The sequence below is a fragment of the Nuphar pumila genome, chromosome 13 (assembly GCF_984573655.1).
Source record: "Nuphar pumila chromosome 13, dmNupPumi1.hap1.1, whole genome shotgun sequence".
Lineage (NCBI taxonomy): Eukaryota > Viridiplantae > Streptophyta > Magnoliopsida > Nymphaeales > Nymphaeaceae > Nuphar > Nuphar pumila.
Window position 1 is genome coordinate 85,485,873 of NC_143261.1, and position 20,036 is coordinate 85,505,908.

The 20,036-nt window shown below is 37.9% G+C and overlaps 1 protein-coding gene across 4 annotated transcripts in view; it reads left to right on the forward strand.

Moving 5' to 3' along the window:
- Positions 1–20,036, forward strand: part of LOC149818967 (acyl-CoA thioesterase II) — a 173,817-nt gene that overhangs the window by 27,268 nt on the left and 126,513 nt on the right. For all 4 annotated transcript variants that reach the window (XR_016427221.1, XR_016427220.1, XM_089984881.1 and 1 more), the window contains exons 5-7: positions 726–772; positions 977–1,102; positions 8,446–8,523. Coding sequence is in view for 2 of the 4 variants with exons in the window: in XM_089984881.1 (XP_089841007.1) it covers positions 726–772; positions 977–1,102; positions 8,446–8,523 (251 nt within the window). In the remaining 2 variants the exon portion in view is untranslated. The remainder of the gene's footprint in view (positions 1–725; positions 773–976; positions 1,103–8,445; positions 8,524–20,036) is intronic.

Consider the following 20,036-nt stretch of genomic DNA (forward strand, 5'->3'; position numbering starts at 1 on the left):
ACATTTAGGATTGTCTGAAAAAATGATCTGGATCTTGACCTTGCAAATGAATCCTGATAGAGCCTGGAGTCCCGGACCTGGATTCAATGAGCCTATTTTTCCCTAATGAATCACCTAGCCTGGTTTGAGCTTATTTTTTCTTATGTAAAACAAACTGAAACCTTAGAGCTATATTTATCCTTAAAGATATGAATGTCTGGGATATTCATTTCCTAGACAAGCTTAAATGTCAGAGGCATTGATATGCTAACAAGCTTCTTAATGTGAATGTCCAAAGCAAGCATCTCAAAAATCAAACTGGTGGTGTCCATATGTCCAAAAATACACCTTTTCATAGACATACATGCTTATGATTAGGTCAATTGTACCTGATGGACAAGTATTTTTGTCCTTGATACTATCTAGCAATTGTTGGACAAGGATATTCATGGTTTTGATGTTTTCAAACAACTTATGGGAAGGGATAACCTTCTGATTACTATCCTGGACAGTCGTGCCTGACATCCAAATGCACTGTAGGCTCCCTAAGCTATTTTCTGCCAAACCTCCAGAAGAGACATGCATAGTAGAGTTTACCTTGCAACTTCAGATTCTGTTGTGGATTGCCATGAAATTAATGAAGGAAATTTTGCATAAGATTAAAGTATTGTTTCATCTGGTGCTCTTACTCTGTCTTATTCCTTGTTTGCCAGTTTTATAGTGATTTTTTATCAATCCTTTTGTAGGTGTTGCTACGTCTGTTCATCAAGCAGATGTTATTGCTCTCTGCAAGGTCTGGTAACATTGTTTTGTTTGGGAACATTCATGTTTTTTCTCTTTCAAATACATACACTGACCAGCCTCTTGTTTCATTTATGTGTCCACTCAAATAATGGGCCCTATGGCTTCTGGAATTCAGACTGTAGAATGTGCATAGTTGACCGGTGAGAAATATGTGAAGAAAGTCTGATAAAATTCATGATCTTCTTTGTCACAGTTGATCTGCTTGGTCTTATACCATGAGAACACTTACTTGTTACAACCAAAGTCTCTGTGGAATGCAGAGGAGACACCTGAGACATGTTCACTAGTGGAGCGTATATTACATTTGGAGCCTCTAGAAGTGAGTGCATCTGCTGTGTCAAGTGGAAATGCAATCTGCCTATCGTGTACTGACATGTATATGTGTTAGGAAAAGTTTCTCCTCACCCATGTGCTTATTAGTTCTTCAATCAAGTTTAAACATGCAAAAATGACTTTAGTTGGGGGACAAACTTTTGTAAAGATGCAATGCACATTTAAAGAATACTATAGAGCATAGTTTACGCACACCCTGCCCTAACTATCAAGAGTTTGCATTGAGTAACAACTAGACACTTGTGAAGCTGATAGTTTGACTTCAATCGTGCTTGTATCTCAAGCTAAGTTTATCTACTTGTAAAATTATTTTTCTCTATTGGATTCTTTTGTTGTTTGTGTTTTCTTGGATTCACTTTGGATGTGTTTTTAGGATTTTGCAGACTTAGATATTTCTCTCTTCCTCTCTATTTCCCCTAATATCTAGGTTAGATCTACAAGGATACTAGTGAATATGATCCCTAAAGCTTTCAAGAGTGGTGAAAGAGGATATAGATGATTTATCACCCTATGTTTTCTCGTGCTCTTATAAATTGTATCTTTTTTGGGACTTTTGAGTTACATCTGTTGATGGCATCAGGAGCAAGATATAGGTGATCAAACAATGACTCAGTGTGGAGATTGTGAACAAGCTGTGGAGAATCCAATGCAGTGTCTTTTTTGTATAATTGTAATTCGTTGTGGAATATACAAGTTTAGATGTTATCTTGCAGGTGACTGTGAAATTGTCTATGAAGAGACAATACGCAAACAAGCATAAATACTTTATAAAAGAAGTGCACGAAAGCACTCTTACAACACTTGAACAAAATACGCAAAAAGCGTAAAAATAATAAACATGCAACAATGCATGTATTTGATAAAAGGAGCAAATGCTTGAGACTCTCAAGCTTATTATACAACAAGGGGAAACACCCCTATTTATACAAGAGCAAAGGGTGCAAAAGGAGGCTCCCCAAAGGAGTCATTGGGGAGCCCCCAACGGCTCTATTGGGGGCACCCCCAATGCACCTTTTTGTAAAGCAAAAAGCAAAAATAAAAAATAAAGAATTACAAAAAAATAAAAAAAGAAATACAACATATTCCAAATGAAATATGCGCAAAATGTAAAAAGATAGGAATACCCTTTTTGGGTAAAAGAGAAAAAGGGAAAAAATATATAAATATATATACTTATATATAGAGATACGTATACATATAATATATGTATACGTATCTCTATGTATATAAGTATATATATTTATACTTACAATAATGTTTTTGAGTATACATTTTAACACCCCCCCTCAAACTTACGGTGTGATAACCGCAAGTTTGTCAAGAAGGAAATGAAATCTGGGCGAACAAAGAGCTTTTGTGAAGAAGTCCGCAAGTTGATACTCAGACGTCACGTATGGTAAATCAATGACCTTCTTCAAGTATTCTTCCCTGACATAATGGCAGTCCATCTCTATATGCTTTGTTTGCTCGTGAAAGGTGTGGTTTTTGGCAATATAGATTGCACTTTTATTGTCACAGCACAACTTTGTTGGTTCTCTGATAAGCACTCCCATATCTTCCAAAAGGCGTCGAAACCATACAATTTCCATGGTAGTGGATGTCATGACTCTATATTCGGCTTCGGTGGATGACAGAGAGACCTTCTGTTGCTTTTTACATCGCCATAAGATCAAGGACTCACCTAAGAAAACACAAAAGCCAGTGGTGGAGTGACGGTTACTAGGGTCACCTCCCCAATCTGAGTCAGTATAAACAAGTAATTTTAATTCAGAGGAAGAGGATAAAAATACTCCCTTGTTCATTGTTCCCTTCAAATATCTGATGATGCGAAGGACAACACTCATATGAACGGTTGTAGGAGCGTGCTGAAACTGGCTGACGATGTGTATAGTATGAGACAAATCAGGTCGAGTAATGCTAAGGTACATTAAAGAACCTACCAACTGCCTGTAAGGAGTAGGATCAGTTAGAGGAACTCCGTCGTCAATTTTCATTTTTGATCCCACGACATTAGGAGTCTCGCATACTTTGTCATCAGAAATTCCTGATCTGTCAATAATCTCATAAGCAAGTTTAGACTGAGATAGAAAATAACCACGTTGCGAATAGGCAACCTCAATTCCAAGAAAATATGTCAGAAAACCCAAGTCTGACATCTCAAATTTTGAAGTCAAGACAGACTTAATACCCTTGACTCCTTGAACATCATCACTTGTAATTAGCATGTCATAAACATAGAGTAATAAAATCACAATTCTTGCGTTAGATTTTCTAGTAAATAGAGCAATATCAGTATAACATGAGGAAAAACCATTTTCCATCATTACACTTGTAAACCTGTCATACCAAGCTTTGGGGGTCTGTTTTAAGCTATAGAGGGCTTTGCGAAGGCGAAGAACTTTGTCCTTAGGAATCTTCATGCCTGGTGGGGCATCCATGTATACTTCTTCGTTAAGATCACCATTTAAAAAAACATTTTTCACATCCATTTGAAAAATGTTCCAATTTTTAATAGATGCAATAGTAATAAGACATCTAACTGTAACCATTCGAGCTACAGGAGCAAAGGTTTCTTCATAATCAATTCCATATTCTTGCCCATATCCTTTTGCGACTAAGCGAGCTTTGTACCTTTCCAAAGATCCGTCGCTCTTAGTCTTGACCTTAAAAACCCATCGACAACCTATAGTTTTCTTTCCTATGGGTAGAGTTTGGAAATCCCAAGTTTCAGCTTTTTTAAGAGCATTAAGTTCATTTTGCATAGCTTCTTGTCATTTTATACATTTTTTAGCTTCTTCAAAATTTCTTGGTTCAAAATAAGAATGAATGGCACTAAGACAAACCCTATATCGGGGTGAAAAGGAATCAAAAGAGACAAAACGAGTTGGAGGTCTCCTATTCCTCTCAGATCTTCGGTGATCGAGAGCAGGAACAAGTTCACTATATTGATCAATAGCACTTCTAAAGGTGTCTTGGTTTCTACGTGAGTAGGTTATTGGATCACTTGAAATTCTGTTATCTTGTTCATTGAGTGGGTTATGTTCTTCAACATCACCATCAATTTCCTCATCATGGTTTGATGATATATCATCATCACTAGATATATCATCATTACTAGACAATAAGTCAAAAAGGAAGGAGTAATCAAAATTTTCTTGTTGAGAAACATTTTTTTCAAATCCACTTTCATTTTCCAAAAAAGTTACATTTCTAGAGACATAACTTATCATCTCGAAGATCATAACAACAAAACCCTTTTTGAGTTTCAGAATATCCAAGAAAGGCGCAGGGGATAGCTTTGGGAGAGAGTTTGTCATTTTTATCCGTAAGTATAAAACACTTACACCCGAAGACTCGTAACCTATTATAATCAGGTTCAAGCTTATATAAAATCTCAAAAGGGGATATTTTCCCTAATATCCTAGATGGTAAACGATTTATCAGATAAACAGAAGCAATAGCTGCTTCAGCCCAAAAATTTTTAGGAATGTTTTGGGAAATAAGAAGGGTTCTAGTGGTCTCAATGATGTGCCTATGTTTTCTTTCGGCCAACCCATTCTGTTGAGGGGTTTTAGGACAAGATCTTTGGTGAATAATCCCGTGATCCTCAAGATATACTTTAAATTGGTTGGAGAGATATTCTCCTCCAGAATCACTTCTAAAAATCTTTATATTACTGTTGAATTGATTCTTGATCATTGAATGAAAGGTTTTAAAACACGAAAAAACTTCATGTTTGAAAAGAAAATAGATCCATGAATATCTGGAGAAATCATCCACAAAAATGACATAATAAGAAAAACCTCCTTTTGAGACAAGTGCGGGTCCCCAAACATCAGAATGAACAATTTCAAAGGTTTTAGATAAGAACATAGTTCTTTGCTCAAAAGGTAAACTTTGCATTTTTCCGAGAATACAATCATTACAAGAAAATGAACTTTTACATAGGTCCTTCGCAAAATGTAAATAAGATAACTTGGCGATATTAGGATGACCAAGTCTTTTGTGCCACATATTTATATCTTTGTTTCGGGCAACATTACAAAAAGATTTTGGAACTTGAAGAGATTCCATATAGTATAAGTCTGCTTTTCTAAAGCCTTCCCCAATCAATTTCCCGGACCGGCGATCCTGTATTAAACATTTATCACACAAAAATTTAATATCGCAACCATGGTCCGAGAGTTGAGAAACAAAGAGAAGGTTTAAGTTTAGTTTAGGTATGAATCTAATTTTTGGAATGGAAAAATCTTGAGTTTCAAAATTATATATTCTTTTAATTTCAAGAGAGGTTCCATCCGCAGTGGAAACAAAGGATGAAGAAACATTTTTTGAGTAGTTGGAAAGCGAAAACATGTTTGGGGACATATGAAAAGATGCACCTGAGTCCAAAAGCCAAGAGACTTTACCTGGAAAGGAAGAAGTAGACACGGCGGCACCGGATGTAGCTCCCTTGAGAAGAGGTTGAAGGGCTTCCACTATTTGATTTAAAGAGAGTGACCCACTTGATGATGCCTCTTCCTTTTGTGGTACACCGGTGGTAGCCATGGCGAGAAGCTTGTTCCATTTGGGACATATGGGCTTGATATGCCCCGGTTCTTTACAAAAATGACAAATAATCTAGCTATAGTCTCTCTTTCATCTTTGTCCACCATCACCTCCTTGATTTTGTGATTTGAAATAAGGAGGACGATAGGTCTTTACATTATTTCTGGGTCTTGATACGGCATTGACCTCATTGTTTTCTTCATAATTACAAGGAACCGCAAGAACATTTGATCCTTGTTTACATAAACTCATACGAGTCTCTTCACCACTTAATTTGGTGAGAACATCTTCAAGAGAAGGAGTAAATGAGGATAGAAGTGAAGACCTTATTTGCTCAAATTCCGGTCTTAACCCATTCAAAAAATTGAAGAACCGATCTTCTTCAAGTTGCTTGTGGCGGAGTTCAATTGCCTCTCCACTCCATTTTGGTTCAAGCATGAAAAGCTCATCCCAAATGAAGGAGAGGTCGGCAAAATATTCCCTAATAGACATTTCACCTTGAGTAAGGGAGAGGGTCTTCTTTTGAAGGTAATACTTATAGGATAGATCTCTTGATGTATACATTTTCTCGAGATAATGCCAAGCTTCCGATGCTCTTTTGAATTTGACAATATTGGCATTAATCTTTGTTTCAACGGATGTGAAGAACCAAGAAAGAATCTTGAAGTTCTTCATTTCCCATTCGTCGTGCTTCTTGGAGTATTTTTCAAGAGCTTTGATCCTTTCCTCTCCCTCAAGAATCTTGATTTCACTTCCGTCTATTACGGTTATTTTGGGTTCCGGTTCCGGAATTGTGCCTTGCATAAAACCCCATAATCCTTTACCTTTTATGTGAGCCTCCATGTTCCCGGCCCAAATATGATAGTTGAACCCATTTAACTTGAAGCCAAGAGCGAAGTGAGACTCTTTTTCACCCATTAAGGAGTAAAGAAAAGGAGAAAAGGGGCGTACCAATACAATGCTTCAACTTCTAGCTTGCACAAGATCCTTCTAAAATATTTGAGAAGTAAGATCCACCACTTCAACTTCTAAGGATCCGAAGGCACGGTTTTCGAGGCACTTGAAAAAAGGAGAATCCCACGATCCTCAATCACCAACCGAGCTCTGATACCATGTGAAATTGTCTATGAAGAGACTACGCATACAAGCATAAATACTTTATAAAAGAAGTGCACGAAAGCACTCTCACAACACTTGAACAAAATACGCAAAAAGTGTAAAAATAATAAACATGCAACAATGCATGTATTTTATAAAAGGAGCAAATGCTTGAGTCTCTCAAGCTTATTATACAACAAGGGGGAACACCCCTATTTATACAAGAGCAAAGGGGTGCAAAAGGGGGCTCCCCAAAGGAGTCGTTGGGGAGCCCCCAACGGTCACAATTGTGACCGTTGGGCCCCCCACAACGACTCCTTTGGGGGGACCCCCAATGCACCTTTTTGTAAAGCAAAAAGGAAAAATAAAAAATAAAGAATTACAAAAAATAAAAGAAGAAATACAGCATATTCCAAATGAAATATGCGCAAAATGTAAAAAGACCGGAATACCCTTTTTGGGTAAAAGAGAAAAAGGGAAAAAAATATATAAATATATATACTTATATATAGAGATACATATACATATAATATATGTATACGTATCTCTATGTATATAAGTATATATATTTATACTTACAATAATGTTTTTGAGTATACATTTTAACCGTGACAACTTTGCAAAGCAATGCAATTCTCCTAATATTCCAAACACTGTTTGTGTAGAAATGATAGCTAGTTTGCAAGAAATAAATAAAAGAAAAACATAGTCATTGCTAGAAGACAGTAAATTCTGAAGAAAGAAATGGTTGAATAAGATGAGTTATCATCACTAGAAAGTATAGTAAATTCTGAAGAAAGAAATGGTTGAATAAGATGAGTTATCATCACTAGAAAATATACACCTGCTGCTAGCTTCAGAAACTGGGGAAAGTTCTCAAGCATATGAACAAGCAAGGGATAAAATCAAGAATAAGAAGTTAAGGAGTTAAGAAAATATTGACAGTAGCTTAGTTTTAAGGAATGTTAGGATATTAGATCATATCTTTGCAGATTGTCTTGATTGTTGTGTAACATTGTCTTTTTGTCTATCATCATAGCGTGTTTTATGTTATCATGAACTCTAAGCTTATAAGTTATAAATGTTAAGATTGTATTTTAATTGTTTATAATTGTGTCTTTGCTTATTTAGTTCTTTGCTTGTTCATGAGTGGTGTATTTTTTTGTTACTTCATTATTTAGCTTCATTCAGAATCACCAATGCGTTTCTTATTTTTTTATTTTTAACTTATAAAATTTAAAAATTTCTGTATTGTGTATTTTTACAATTTTTATGCTATATTAAGATACATTATGTTATAATACATTTTTTTTGTAATTTCGATACACTCAGTGTTACAGATTTTACAACATTGCTCCAACTTGCATCCAGTTTTTGCTCAATTGGTAGTGCCAAGAAAGTTCCCATATTTTAATTGAATAATCATAAATGATTGAACTTATGAGATTTCCTTATGCTTTATGTGACTGTCAAAGCAAATCTTTCTCTGTGGAATTTGTTTTGAGAGGTTTTGAGGTTCCGTTTTACCTCCTTTTTTGGATCTGTGGTGATTTCCATGTTAAGGTTATTGGAAAATTCAAAAATTGTTTTGTGTTTAGCAAATTTTTTCATTCTCTGAGCTTGACAGTCATGAAAAGTGGCACATTGTTGACTAGATATCATTTCTTTTTGATATCTCCCAAGGTGGACATATTCCGTGGATTCACTTTACCTGATACGCCAACCTTTGGGAAGGTTTTTGGAGGACAACTCATTGCTCAGGTCTTCTTATTTCTTTCTGTTATTCTGGTTCTGATCTTGCTTTCATGCTTTTGGTAATTATGATTGTCATACCATTTCGTCATGAACCATACATTAGCTTCTTGAGGTTGGGAAAATAATAAAACTTAAATTTTTTTTTGATAAGCAATAAAACTTAAAATCTATTGTTGTAAAATTGTTCTTGAAGGTTGATTTTTAAATTTCCAATGCCAAAGTTGCACAGACTTAGGAATATACAAATATATATTTTATTATTTGAATGCCATGAGGTAGGAACCATGATCAAATAGGGATATTCTGATGTTTAATTACTCAAGGGGATTTTTGTCGACATATTTTCTGTGGCTTATTTCTTCTCTATGTGCTGTAGTTCTTTTGCTAAAATCCACTTCTATCCTTGACAATCATACCATTTTTTGATACCTAAAAAAAAAATCTCAAACTTTGACATAATTTGTCAAATTTCCGTTTCCAGTGGAGCATTTTGATGTTGGAACAATACAGCTGGATATGTATTGACATGACCTATAGATATATCAGAACTTGAATTTATTCAGCAGAAAGTTTTCTTTGCATAACTGATTCATGATTTCCTAAACTTGGCAATGAAAGATATGTTAGTTTATTTCATAGTCACCTATATCGTTCAAGGTAATTTCTCGGCATGGGTTTTTCTTGGGGATATTTTCAAAAGGTGGAAAATCTTGGAAGCTTACAAAATTGAAAAATATAAATAATAGTAAGAAAGAATAGGTTCTCTATTATTTTTCTTACACAAATATAAAGAAACAATTTTTACAATTTTTTAAAATACAAAGTAAACAAGAAAATAGATAATTTGTGTAACGACCCCAACTCATACCTCTTAAAAATGCGTTTTTTTTAAATCATTGCAGAAATATTCCTAGAGACCCGGGGCCTTTATAGTTCTACTCATAATTGAATAACCAAACAAATGAGATCTGACATTATCATCCATGCCAGCAAGCCAGATTTTATTAAATAAGAATAGTCTCGAGACAATTGCATAAGAAAAATCAGAATGCATGAACAATTAAATATAAAGAAAACAAAAGAAAAGCAGAGCCACGCTGTCCATCTGTGAAGTTGTCTAGCAAACGTGTAGCACTCGTAGCTCTCTCAGAAATGAGTCATGTGCTAAAATACATATTCTTGAAGTACTCCTATCAGGCCAAATCGACCCCGTCAGCTGGGGTTCCAACTCCACCCAACTGAACCCAATCAGCTGGGTATAGCAGGCCACCCACCTGCTATACAAGCTCTGACTCTTTTTTTTTCATTACAAGTGCAACCCCACCTCTTAGGCCTGACAAAACAGGCCAGCTGAATCCAGTTCAGCTGGACCTGTCAGGCCCGACAGGTTGGGTCAGGTCTGGCCAGCTTGACCAGTCGAGTAGGGCTCGACTGGTCCGTCGGCCAGACTGCAAGACTCCACTACAACAACCACAACAACAACTACGCCTTCATCCCAAAACAATTGGGGTCAGCGATATGAACCAAAAAAGAAAATCATTCTGGGTCTTCCACATGAATCCTTCTCCAATAATTTCTATCCAATGCCATGTCCTCGGTGAGGTTCAAAGCATTCATATCCTTTCCTATCATCTCCATCCAAGTCTTTCTAGGCCTACCCCGACCTCTTTTAACTAATATATTTTCTCATTTCTCCATCCTTCTAACTGGAGCATCATTAGGCCTTCGCCGAATATGTCCAAATCTCCGTAAACGATTATCTCTCATCTTATTTTCAATGGGTGCAACTCCTACCTTCTTACGTATCACCTCGTTCTGAATCTTATCTTTTATTGTATTTCCACACATCCATCTAAGCATACGCATCTCAGCTACACTCATTTTTTGAATATGATGTCTCTTGGCCACCCAACATTCCGTACCATATAGTAAAGTGGGCCTAATGGTCGTCTTATAAAACTTTTCCTTCAACAACAATGGCATTCTACGATCGCACCACACTCCAGTTGTACTTTTCCATTTCATCCACCCAACCTTTATCCCATGATTTACATCCCCATCAATTTCTCCGTACTTTTGAATGATAGATCCCAAATATTTGAAACAATCATCCACCGGTATTTCTTGCTCACCAAGCTTCACTACACTCCCATCACTACTTCGTTGCTTACTAAACCGATATTCCATATATTCTGTCTTACTCTTACTCAACTTAAAATCTCTTGCTTCCAATGTCTGTCTCCATAATTCTAACTTGGCATTAACCCCAGCTCTAGACTCATCAATCAAAACAGTATCATCAGCAAACAACATACACCACGACACATTTTCTTGAATTGATCTCGTAAGCTCATCCATCACTATAGCAAATAGGAAAGGGCTTAAAGCAGATCCTTTATGTAACCCAACCGTTATAGGAAAATTTGTTGTTACCCCTCCACAAGTGCGGACATTGGTTACTACTCCTTCATACATATCTTTAATTATACTAATGTACTTGAGAGAAACACCTTTCTTCATCATTGTCCACCAGAGAACGTCCCTAGGTACTCTATCATATGCCTTCTCCAAATCAATAAAAATCATATGCAAATCTTTGTTCATCTCTCTATATCTCTCAATAAGTTGTCTAAGAAGATGTATAGCTTCCATAGTTGATCTTTCAGGCATAAAACCAAATTGATTCTCCGATATCATGACAACCTTCCTCAACCTATACTCAATCACCCTCTCCCAAAGTTTCATAGTATGACTCATGAGTTTCATACCACGATAGTTTGTGCAATCTTGTATATCACCCTTATTCTTATATAGAGGCCCCAAAGTACTCTTCTTCCACTCATTAGGCATCTTATTTGTCCGCCAAATCTTGTTAAAAAGATTTGTCAACCATTCTAAACCTTTCTTTCCCAAGCATTTTCAAGCCTCGATAAGTATACCATCTGGGCCAACTACCCTTCTTGATTTCATTTTCTTCAAAGCCTCTGTAATTTCTTTCTTTTGAATCTTGCGCATGAAGTCACAATTTATCTTATGAAAAGGAATGGAGAAGTCTCCAAGATCCTGAGCATGACTTCCATTAAATAGTTTATCAAAATAATCTTTCCATCTCTCCTTAATCTCCTCATCTTTGACTAAAACCCTTTGCGTTTCATCTTTGATGCATCTAACCATACCCAGATCCCTCAATTTCCTATCTCTCATCTTTGCAAGCCTATACATATACTTCTCGCCCTCTTTGGTATCCAACTTATCATAAACCTCCTTATATACCTTATTCCTCGCATTTCGAACTACTTTTTTAGCTTCCTTCTTTGCTATCATATACTTCTCCAAATTCTCATTATCACGACTCTTACTTAGATTTCTATAACCTTAATAGCTAATTTGACATTCTCGTTCCACCATGATGTATCCTTACCTAGGGGTGCATCACTTTTAGACTCACCTAATACCTCCTTAGCTACCTTTTTCATGCCACCCGCTATCTTATTCCACATTGATTCTAAATCCTCCTCGAGACACCAATCAACTTCCTTAACTACCTGCTCTACAAACATTCCTTGTTTAGCTCCTTTCAATGCTCACCACTTAATTCTAGAATCTATCCTATGTCCATCCATTTTGCGGCATTGTCTAATTCTAAGATATAAAATTAAGACTCTATGTTGTGTAGCTACACTTTCTCTTGGTATAACCTTACAATTGATGCAACAACCCCTATCTCTTTTTCTAAGTAGGAAAAAATCTGTCTGACTCATATTAACCCCACTTTTAAATGTTACTAGGTGATACTCCCTCTTCCTAAACCAAGTGTTTGCTAAGATCATATCATAGGACAAACCAAAATCTAAAATCCTTTTTCTACTTTCGTTTCTTTTTCCTATACCATAGCTTCTATGGATACTCTCAAATCCATCCCTACTGATGCCTACATGTCCATTAAGGTCACCGTCGATGAAGAGCTTTTCTCCATAAGATATCCCTTGTACTACTCCATCTAAATCTTCCCAAAATTGATGCTTAATGGAATTATCTAAACCTACTTGAGGTGCATAAACACTAATAATATTAATAATATCCGTCTCTAATACTAATTTAATAAGTAAAATCCTATCACCATTCCTACGGACCTTAACTACATTATCTATAAACTTACGACTCATAACTATCCCTAGTCCATTCCTATTCCTATTTATTCCTGTATACCAAATCTTATATCCCCAAGGTTCTATCGCTTTTGCTTTCTCACCTACTCATTTGGTCTCTTGTAGACATAAAATATCAATCTTTCTCCTACACATAACATCTACTAACTCTACCAACTTACCAGTTAAAGACCCTATGTTCCAAGTGGCTAACCTAATTTTATGGTCTTGGACTAACTTCTTTACCCCCACCCGTCCAACAAAGTGAGATAACCCTTGCCTATTTGAGACCACACCCGGGCGCCGGTGTGACGCGTCGCTTCTGGGCGACGACCTAGCAATCCTTGCCCATTTATCACTGCCTTCGGGCCTATAGAGTACAACGTCGCTCAGTAGGGAACGCCCCAACGAAATTCTCATATTGGTTCATATTCATAGGGTATGACTAAGTTTTTATGCTGCTTGTCACTGGCCTACCACAACCCTCCTTTATCCGGGCTTGGGACCGGCAGTGTATAACTAAACAGTTATACACAGGCGGAGTTACTACAAGACTCCACTAAGAAGAAAAATTTATGATGATGCCGCGACCTAGAATGGCATATGCAAAAATTTTTCAATAGGGTTCTAATTCAGATTCAGCTCCTTCTATTTCTGTAAAATGCATTTAGTGGTTATTCGAACTATTAATCTGAATGCCTGTAGTATGATTTATGTTTTGACATCCTTATGTCATTTTGATATTTGTACTTGTATTCACTGTTCGAGGTATGCAGATAAATAAAATGCTTATCTACCCTCATTGATGATAGGGTTATTGTGAATTACAAGTTGCAAGATGTTGTACATAGTGAGAAGCGCTTGTACTTGTTTTTTTTTAGTATATCCACCTAGACCTCAAGAAGCATATGAATTCTTGTCCAGAAGTTTCTAAGCGCCCTTGATTAATAAAAGTGGGTGAGATCTTGCCTTCCTGTGTAGGAATGCTACTGCATGTTACAGAAGCTGGATAATGCTATGGTTCTTAGTTCTTACAAATTTGGAACTGGGGCCTGCGACTCAGTCAGCCCAGTCTGGCAGCACTTTACGAGTACTGCCAGGCTTGGCCGTGCCCAACCAGGCAGCTGGTCGCCATGGAATGGGTCTAGCACGTACATACATATAATTTTTTTTCCAGGTTTTCGAACATATGCAGAGATTTATCATGTACATATAGTTCCATGACAAACTACGATTATGCGTGCAGATTCGCTACTGAGGTAAGCATGTATATCCACATCCAAGAATACATATACATTAGTATTTGCACAGATTCATAAGCCAATACGCATGCTTATGCAGATTCATATGACGATTTTTATGAAACAATAATTCACCATAGAATATACATCTATTTCATGAACAAAATCAAGTATGCATTGGTTATTGACATGCTCATGCAAACTTCTGTGAAACTATACATGCTTACACAAATGTTCCTTTTTCATAACAATCATACATGCATCCAATAACATATATATATATATATATAGATAGATAGAGAGAGAGAGAGAGAGAGAGAGAGAGAGAGAGAGAGAGAGAGAGAGAGAGAATGTAGGAATCGAATCCACTATAAAACAAGTACTTAAAAGCCATCTTTAACATGAAATAAAATTCTGGTTTGACATGGAAAACACATATACAAAATTTTATTCTTTTACAGTGTGTAAAGAACAAAAAACACACATATGAAAGAGGATCTATGGATCCTCATCCATGTATTCTAGAGTGAACATATAAATTCACTCTTTAACTATGGATTTACACCAAATATTGCATGAAAATCGAATCGGCATTCAATTTCTCACTTGATCCAAAAGTGGAGACCCGTACCTTTACCGTAGATCGAAAAAGAAACAAAAACAATGGTGGAAAACGATGGATGATCGAAGAAAGAACCTCCTTCCTCTTCCTCTCTTTTCCTCTCATTCTCTCTCTTTCTCTCTTTTTCTCTTTCTTCCTCTCTTTTTCCTTCTCTTTCTCTTTCTTCCTTTCTTTCTTTTTGATCTATTTATAGAGTTCTAGATGGGCTGGAGAAGAGAGTGCAGCCCCAGCTTGAACTCTTCTCTCTCACCCACTTTCCCGAATTTTTTGAAACTCTTCAAGTGTTGACTTTTCAAAGTTAAGTGTTTTTAAAAGTCTTTCTTAAAGCTTCTAAGGCATGAACAAGGGATCTATAAAGAGTTCTAAACATTCTAAAAACTAAATCTCGGAATTAATTAATTAATTAATTAATTAATTATTATTTATTAATAAATAAATACCTAGAAGCTTCCAAAAATCATATTATTAAAGTAGAACACTTCTAAAGTGATTTTATATGGGTTTAAGGGCTCTACTTAAAGTCCTAAACAATTGTCAAATTAAAATTTTGGAATTATATTAATTAATTAATTAATATTAAATAATAAATAAATTTTCAAAAGCTTCCAAAAATTATCAAATTAACTTGGGAGGCTTCTTAACATTAATAAACCTCAATTTAAAGGTTTTTTATGGATTTAAAATTGAAAAAATCATTGGGCATGGATTTGGATATGGATCTAAGATGCAAATCCATCTCAAAAATCCAAATGGGTCTTGAGCTGGATCAAATCCAGATTAATATGGGTCTTGGATAGAGTCCAAATCTATATAAATTTAGATCAAATCCATCAGATCAGGCTGGATCCAAGTCTAGATCCGAACCGACAAACTGCTCAATTTTTGAAAATGCGATTTTCGGTCCGACCGTAGCTCGAATCAAGGAAAATAAAATATTTTTGCGTTCAAATTTCTGAGATGCATCCAACGACATATTACATGAATATCAATTTTTGAATTTCGCCCGAAAATAACCCGAATTTCGCTCAAATTTAAAGGTAAAAAATAAAACTTTTTCTTACGCTTCGATTGGCTCACCTCGACCTAATCGATGTGACTTGGGCCAAGCTGAAACTCAAAAACATCGGTCAAAAATCGAGTTTCAAACGATTTTTCTCCCAGACTTTGCCAAATTTTCGAAAATCTCAAATTTAACTAAGTGTGAAAATATGCGACATTATAATTTGAACTTAAAATGTATAAAAATAAGATTTTGTAAAACAATTGCAAAAGTATTTGTAACGCCCCAAATTTCAAACTTGCGAACCGTTTCAGAAAAACAGGCAAGAGACTAGAAATATCTCTTTCCTTCAGAGTTTGTTTACGAAATCAGCGGAAGATTTTTCTTTTGATAAATCATAAGGCAAGCTGAACACTTTGGGCCCGTTAGCTAAAAGAACCAAAACTCACAAGATTCGGATATCCCAAGGAAAATCCGATACAAACCCATAGCGTCCAGGACGCAAGCTAAGAGCATGAAGAAGAAGTCTTGACGCCATCTTACAATCGCACCATCGCCCGTAGAGTATAGAATCATCACCTATACCCATAGAATGAGTTAGTTTCGCGAAAAACTAGTAGGTGCACAAGAGAGACTACACGAAACTGAATTAAGTACATTTAATTCAGTAGGTTACATATTTTAAAGTAGGTAAGTAGTTCAAAGCGAGTAAGCAGTTCAAAGCAAGTAAGCAGTGCAACTGACAAACGCATCATACGATTCAATTGATCGTAGGCTGTGAGCCACCACACAACTAGCTTGTTCTCGTTCCTAGGACGAGGTCTCTGCATCTAATCACCATCAGGACATCGTTTGTCGCTCACTACTTCTAACAAACGCTTTGTCCTGAACAACCTTAATCTATTCTCATCTCTCAAAGTCTTACGCGGCTAACTGTCACCGGTTATGACGCACTAAGGCGTCATACTTCCTCAGAAAAGCCCACCCTTCCGTAGAAGGTCCAAAACATAATCACTAACTCAAATCACTAACGATCTGATTCTCACATCTGAGTCCTGCATGTAATCATGCTAAAACAGAAAGCCGAAACTATGAATTTATAGTTGGCTATCACAAACAATCTCAGAAGATCGTCATAATTCACCATAACTTTTTATGGTAAGCAAAAACACAAGATCCACGTCGGATCGCTCGGTCCTGAAAATATACGACCTGACAAGGAATTACCGCCCTAGTGGATATACTTGGTCTTGGACCATACATTTCCTCACAGGAGTTCACCGTCTTCGCGGCTACCCGTTCGTGGACAATGTACATCCTCACATATTTTACCGTTCTAGCCGGATTACCCGATCTGGGAAATGTATAACCTCACAGCAAAACCGTTGGGAGACCGGTCCCTAACAAATGTCATACCCAATGAAAATCATTGCGATACACGCATCAACACAAATGACCGCTCTCAGGGTCGATAGCCACTAATGCAAACAATAAGATCAACGCCGGATCACCTGGTCTGGGAAATGTATAACCTCACAAGGAATTCCGCCCTAAATGGTATACCTGGTCTTGGACCATACACTTCCTCACAGGAGTTCACCGTTTTTGCGGCTACCCGTTCGTGGATAGTGTATATCCTCACAGAGAATCTACCACTCTAGCCGGGTACCTGGTCTTGATCATACACGCCCCCACAGATAATCCTTTGGAGACCAGGTCCTCGACAGACACCCTACTCGGTGATACACGCATCTATACGATCGACTGCTCCGAACAGTTGATCACTCTTGGGGTCAGTAGCCACAATATAGGCACAAGCATGTATATTAGCATACGCATCGTATCACTTCACATAGAAGCATATAATCCTACGCATCGTATTGTTGCCACAAGGAATTTTGCAATCCCCCAATAGGCTCTCAAAGCATGCGTAAACGACACATGAGAACGCATAGATATGGCAATCCAGTTGATTCTATAAGCAAAGAGTAACTAACTCTACCCGTCAGCCAAACAAAACAACTGAATAAGACAAGCACTCATAACAATGCTCGTAAAACATATAATTACCCTAAAATGGCTCAGTCCATGAACAAGTAATTAAATTAATCGTAAGGCATAAACCATTGCATTACAAGCCATTCATAAGCATTCATACGACAACAGTTATATCACAATATGTAAGCAACTTATAAGACAAGCGGCCACATCAATCCTAGTTGCCACCAGTTCGTAGATTACGAGCTGTATGCAATCACATCAATCATAAGAGATGCAAGCCAACAAGTGCTACGCTACAATAAGCACCAAACAGTTCGACCAAGGGATAAAGCAAGTCACATGCTAATATGTAGCAACTGACATAATGCTATTATTATAAGCATTTAACTAGTATGAGAAGCTCCTTATTACTCCGCAAAGAACTGCGTAAGCAGTTTAACCAATTAGAGTAACGCCTTGATAGGCGTGCACAGATCAATGAGTAGCATACTGAACTACCGAGCAAGCAAGCAATTCAGTAGTGCAAGCGAATCTCATGACCCAACGACCAGTGTGAACATACCTTATGTTTCGATAATTACTGGCCTGCCGGTACGCGCAGGCAAAACGTAGAAACAACTGAGACTAGTTCAGACGTCTGTTATTCTATGTATTTTCAATAACTCGAATACCTAGTTGAGTCCGTTCCAAAGGGGATGACTTTAGCCGAGAGAGGATTCCCCAGAGGCTGAAAAAGCAGTGCCACAGATGCATCCAACTTCTGCAGAAGTGTTGAGCTAACTTGTGTAGCCCCTTTCCCCTTAACTCCAATGACTGGGGAGGCCGGATCATTGCCCGTGGGGTGGTTGTTAACAACCTGTCCATTGGAGTTTGGTACCGCTCTGTCCTCTCCCTTAATAGACAACAAGAAGCGAATGGGTGCGTTAGGGGTTGCTTAACTAACCACCCATTCTATGTTGTGGTCTTTAAACCACTCGAGCATCTTGCCTGTGAATGCAAATCAATCACAATTTAAGTGATTATAGCATTGTGCATTTAGCACTGTTCGAGGTCGAACAATGGTCTCATCCGATCATCGCAGTACTAGACGTGTCGTGCACGACTACAAGTACTCTAGGATGAAGTGGGTATAACTCCTCAATAGAAGCCTCAACAAGAGTGTTTCACAAAGATATAAAGTTTATCAACTTTACTTTATCTTTTGAAACAACAGTACCTTGTGCCAACATTATGCATGTGATTATCTCGAATCACATCCGCTATCGGGGTATCTACATGTCTCGCATGACTCGATACCGACCTCGATAGACGGGATACGTGTTTCTCAACAGAACACCCGCTCAGAAGTTCGCTCGAACCCCCAATTCGGGATCACCCGAGATAAGCCAAAAAGGCGAGCAGAACCAGCCAGTCACATCCTTCCAAATGCTTCGATTTGGAGCAGTTTTTGATGCTTTTGCGCAACTACCTAAAATCTCAAGTCGACTCTGCAGGACTGCACACACGAAGAGCCAAGATCCTTGCGAGGTATCCCTCTCCTTAGACGAGGATGTCGCTCTCTCTCGACTGAACTCTTGTCGCAAGAGGGAGAGTGGTAAATGCCCCTTGCATCCTCCACGAGGATGCCTTTAAGGCATACGCAAAGAGCAAGAACCTGCACGTCATCTGCAATAGCAAGGCAATACCAACACATATGCAAGAGCAAGAGCCTAGGCGCAAAGCGCGACGACAAAGTAAAGGCGGTAAGCAGAAGTGCAACACAAACTCTCGGCACAACGCGCAACGACAAGTAAAAACTGTAAGCAGGAGTGCAACGCAGAACCTTTGCGCGATGTACAACGACAAAGTAAAAGAACTCTAAGCAGGAGTGCAACACAAAACCTTTGCGTGATGCACAACAGTAAAGTAAAGGACAAGGATCGTGAAACCACGTCCTTGAGTTAAATGCGTACTCGTATAAATATATATATGCATATATATTTATTTAATTGTCCTTTTTTAGTTAATTGAACTCAATTAAATTGTCCAAGTTTTCTGTGCAATCTTCTCCTACCTTTGAGAGTTGCAAGCTTGCTGTCGTCCGCGGATGTACGCGATTGGCGGCTCGGGTCGCGGAGCGCGAGCGGGATCCGTCGTACGAACTGCAAAAGTAACGATCTTAGCAAGCTAATACCAAAATAGAAAGTCAGGGGCACTGTCGCCGTCTTGACGTAAAGGAAGCAGAGGCAGGGGCATCATGCACATGCGCACCTGCTATAAGCGCAAGAAGCAGGGGCAGAGGCTGCGAGCCCCTGCTGACTTGCTGTCAACGGACTCCGAGGAGGCAGGGGGTTGCACCCCTGCCCTAAAAAAGCGAGGGCAGGCAGGGTTGCGCCCCTGCCTGACAAAGCAGAAGAGAGGCAGGGTCAAAGCCCCTGCCTGTCAACAATGAACGGAGGTCCGCCTGATACCAGGGAAAAGCGAGGCGAGGGGGCTTGCCCCGGCCTGCCGAAAAAAAACAGCGAAGG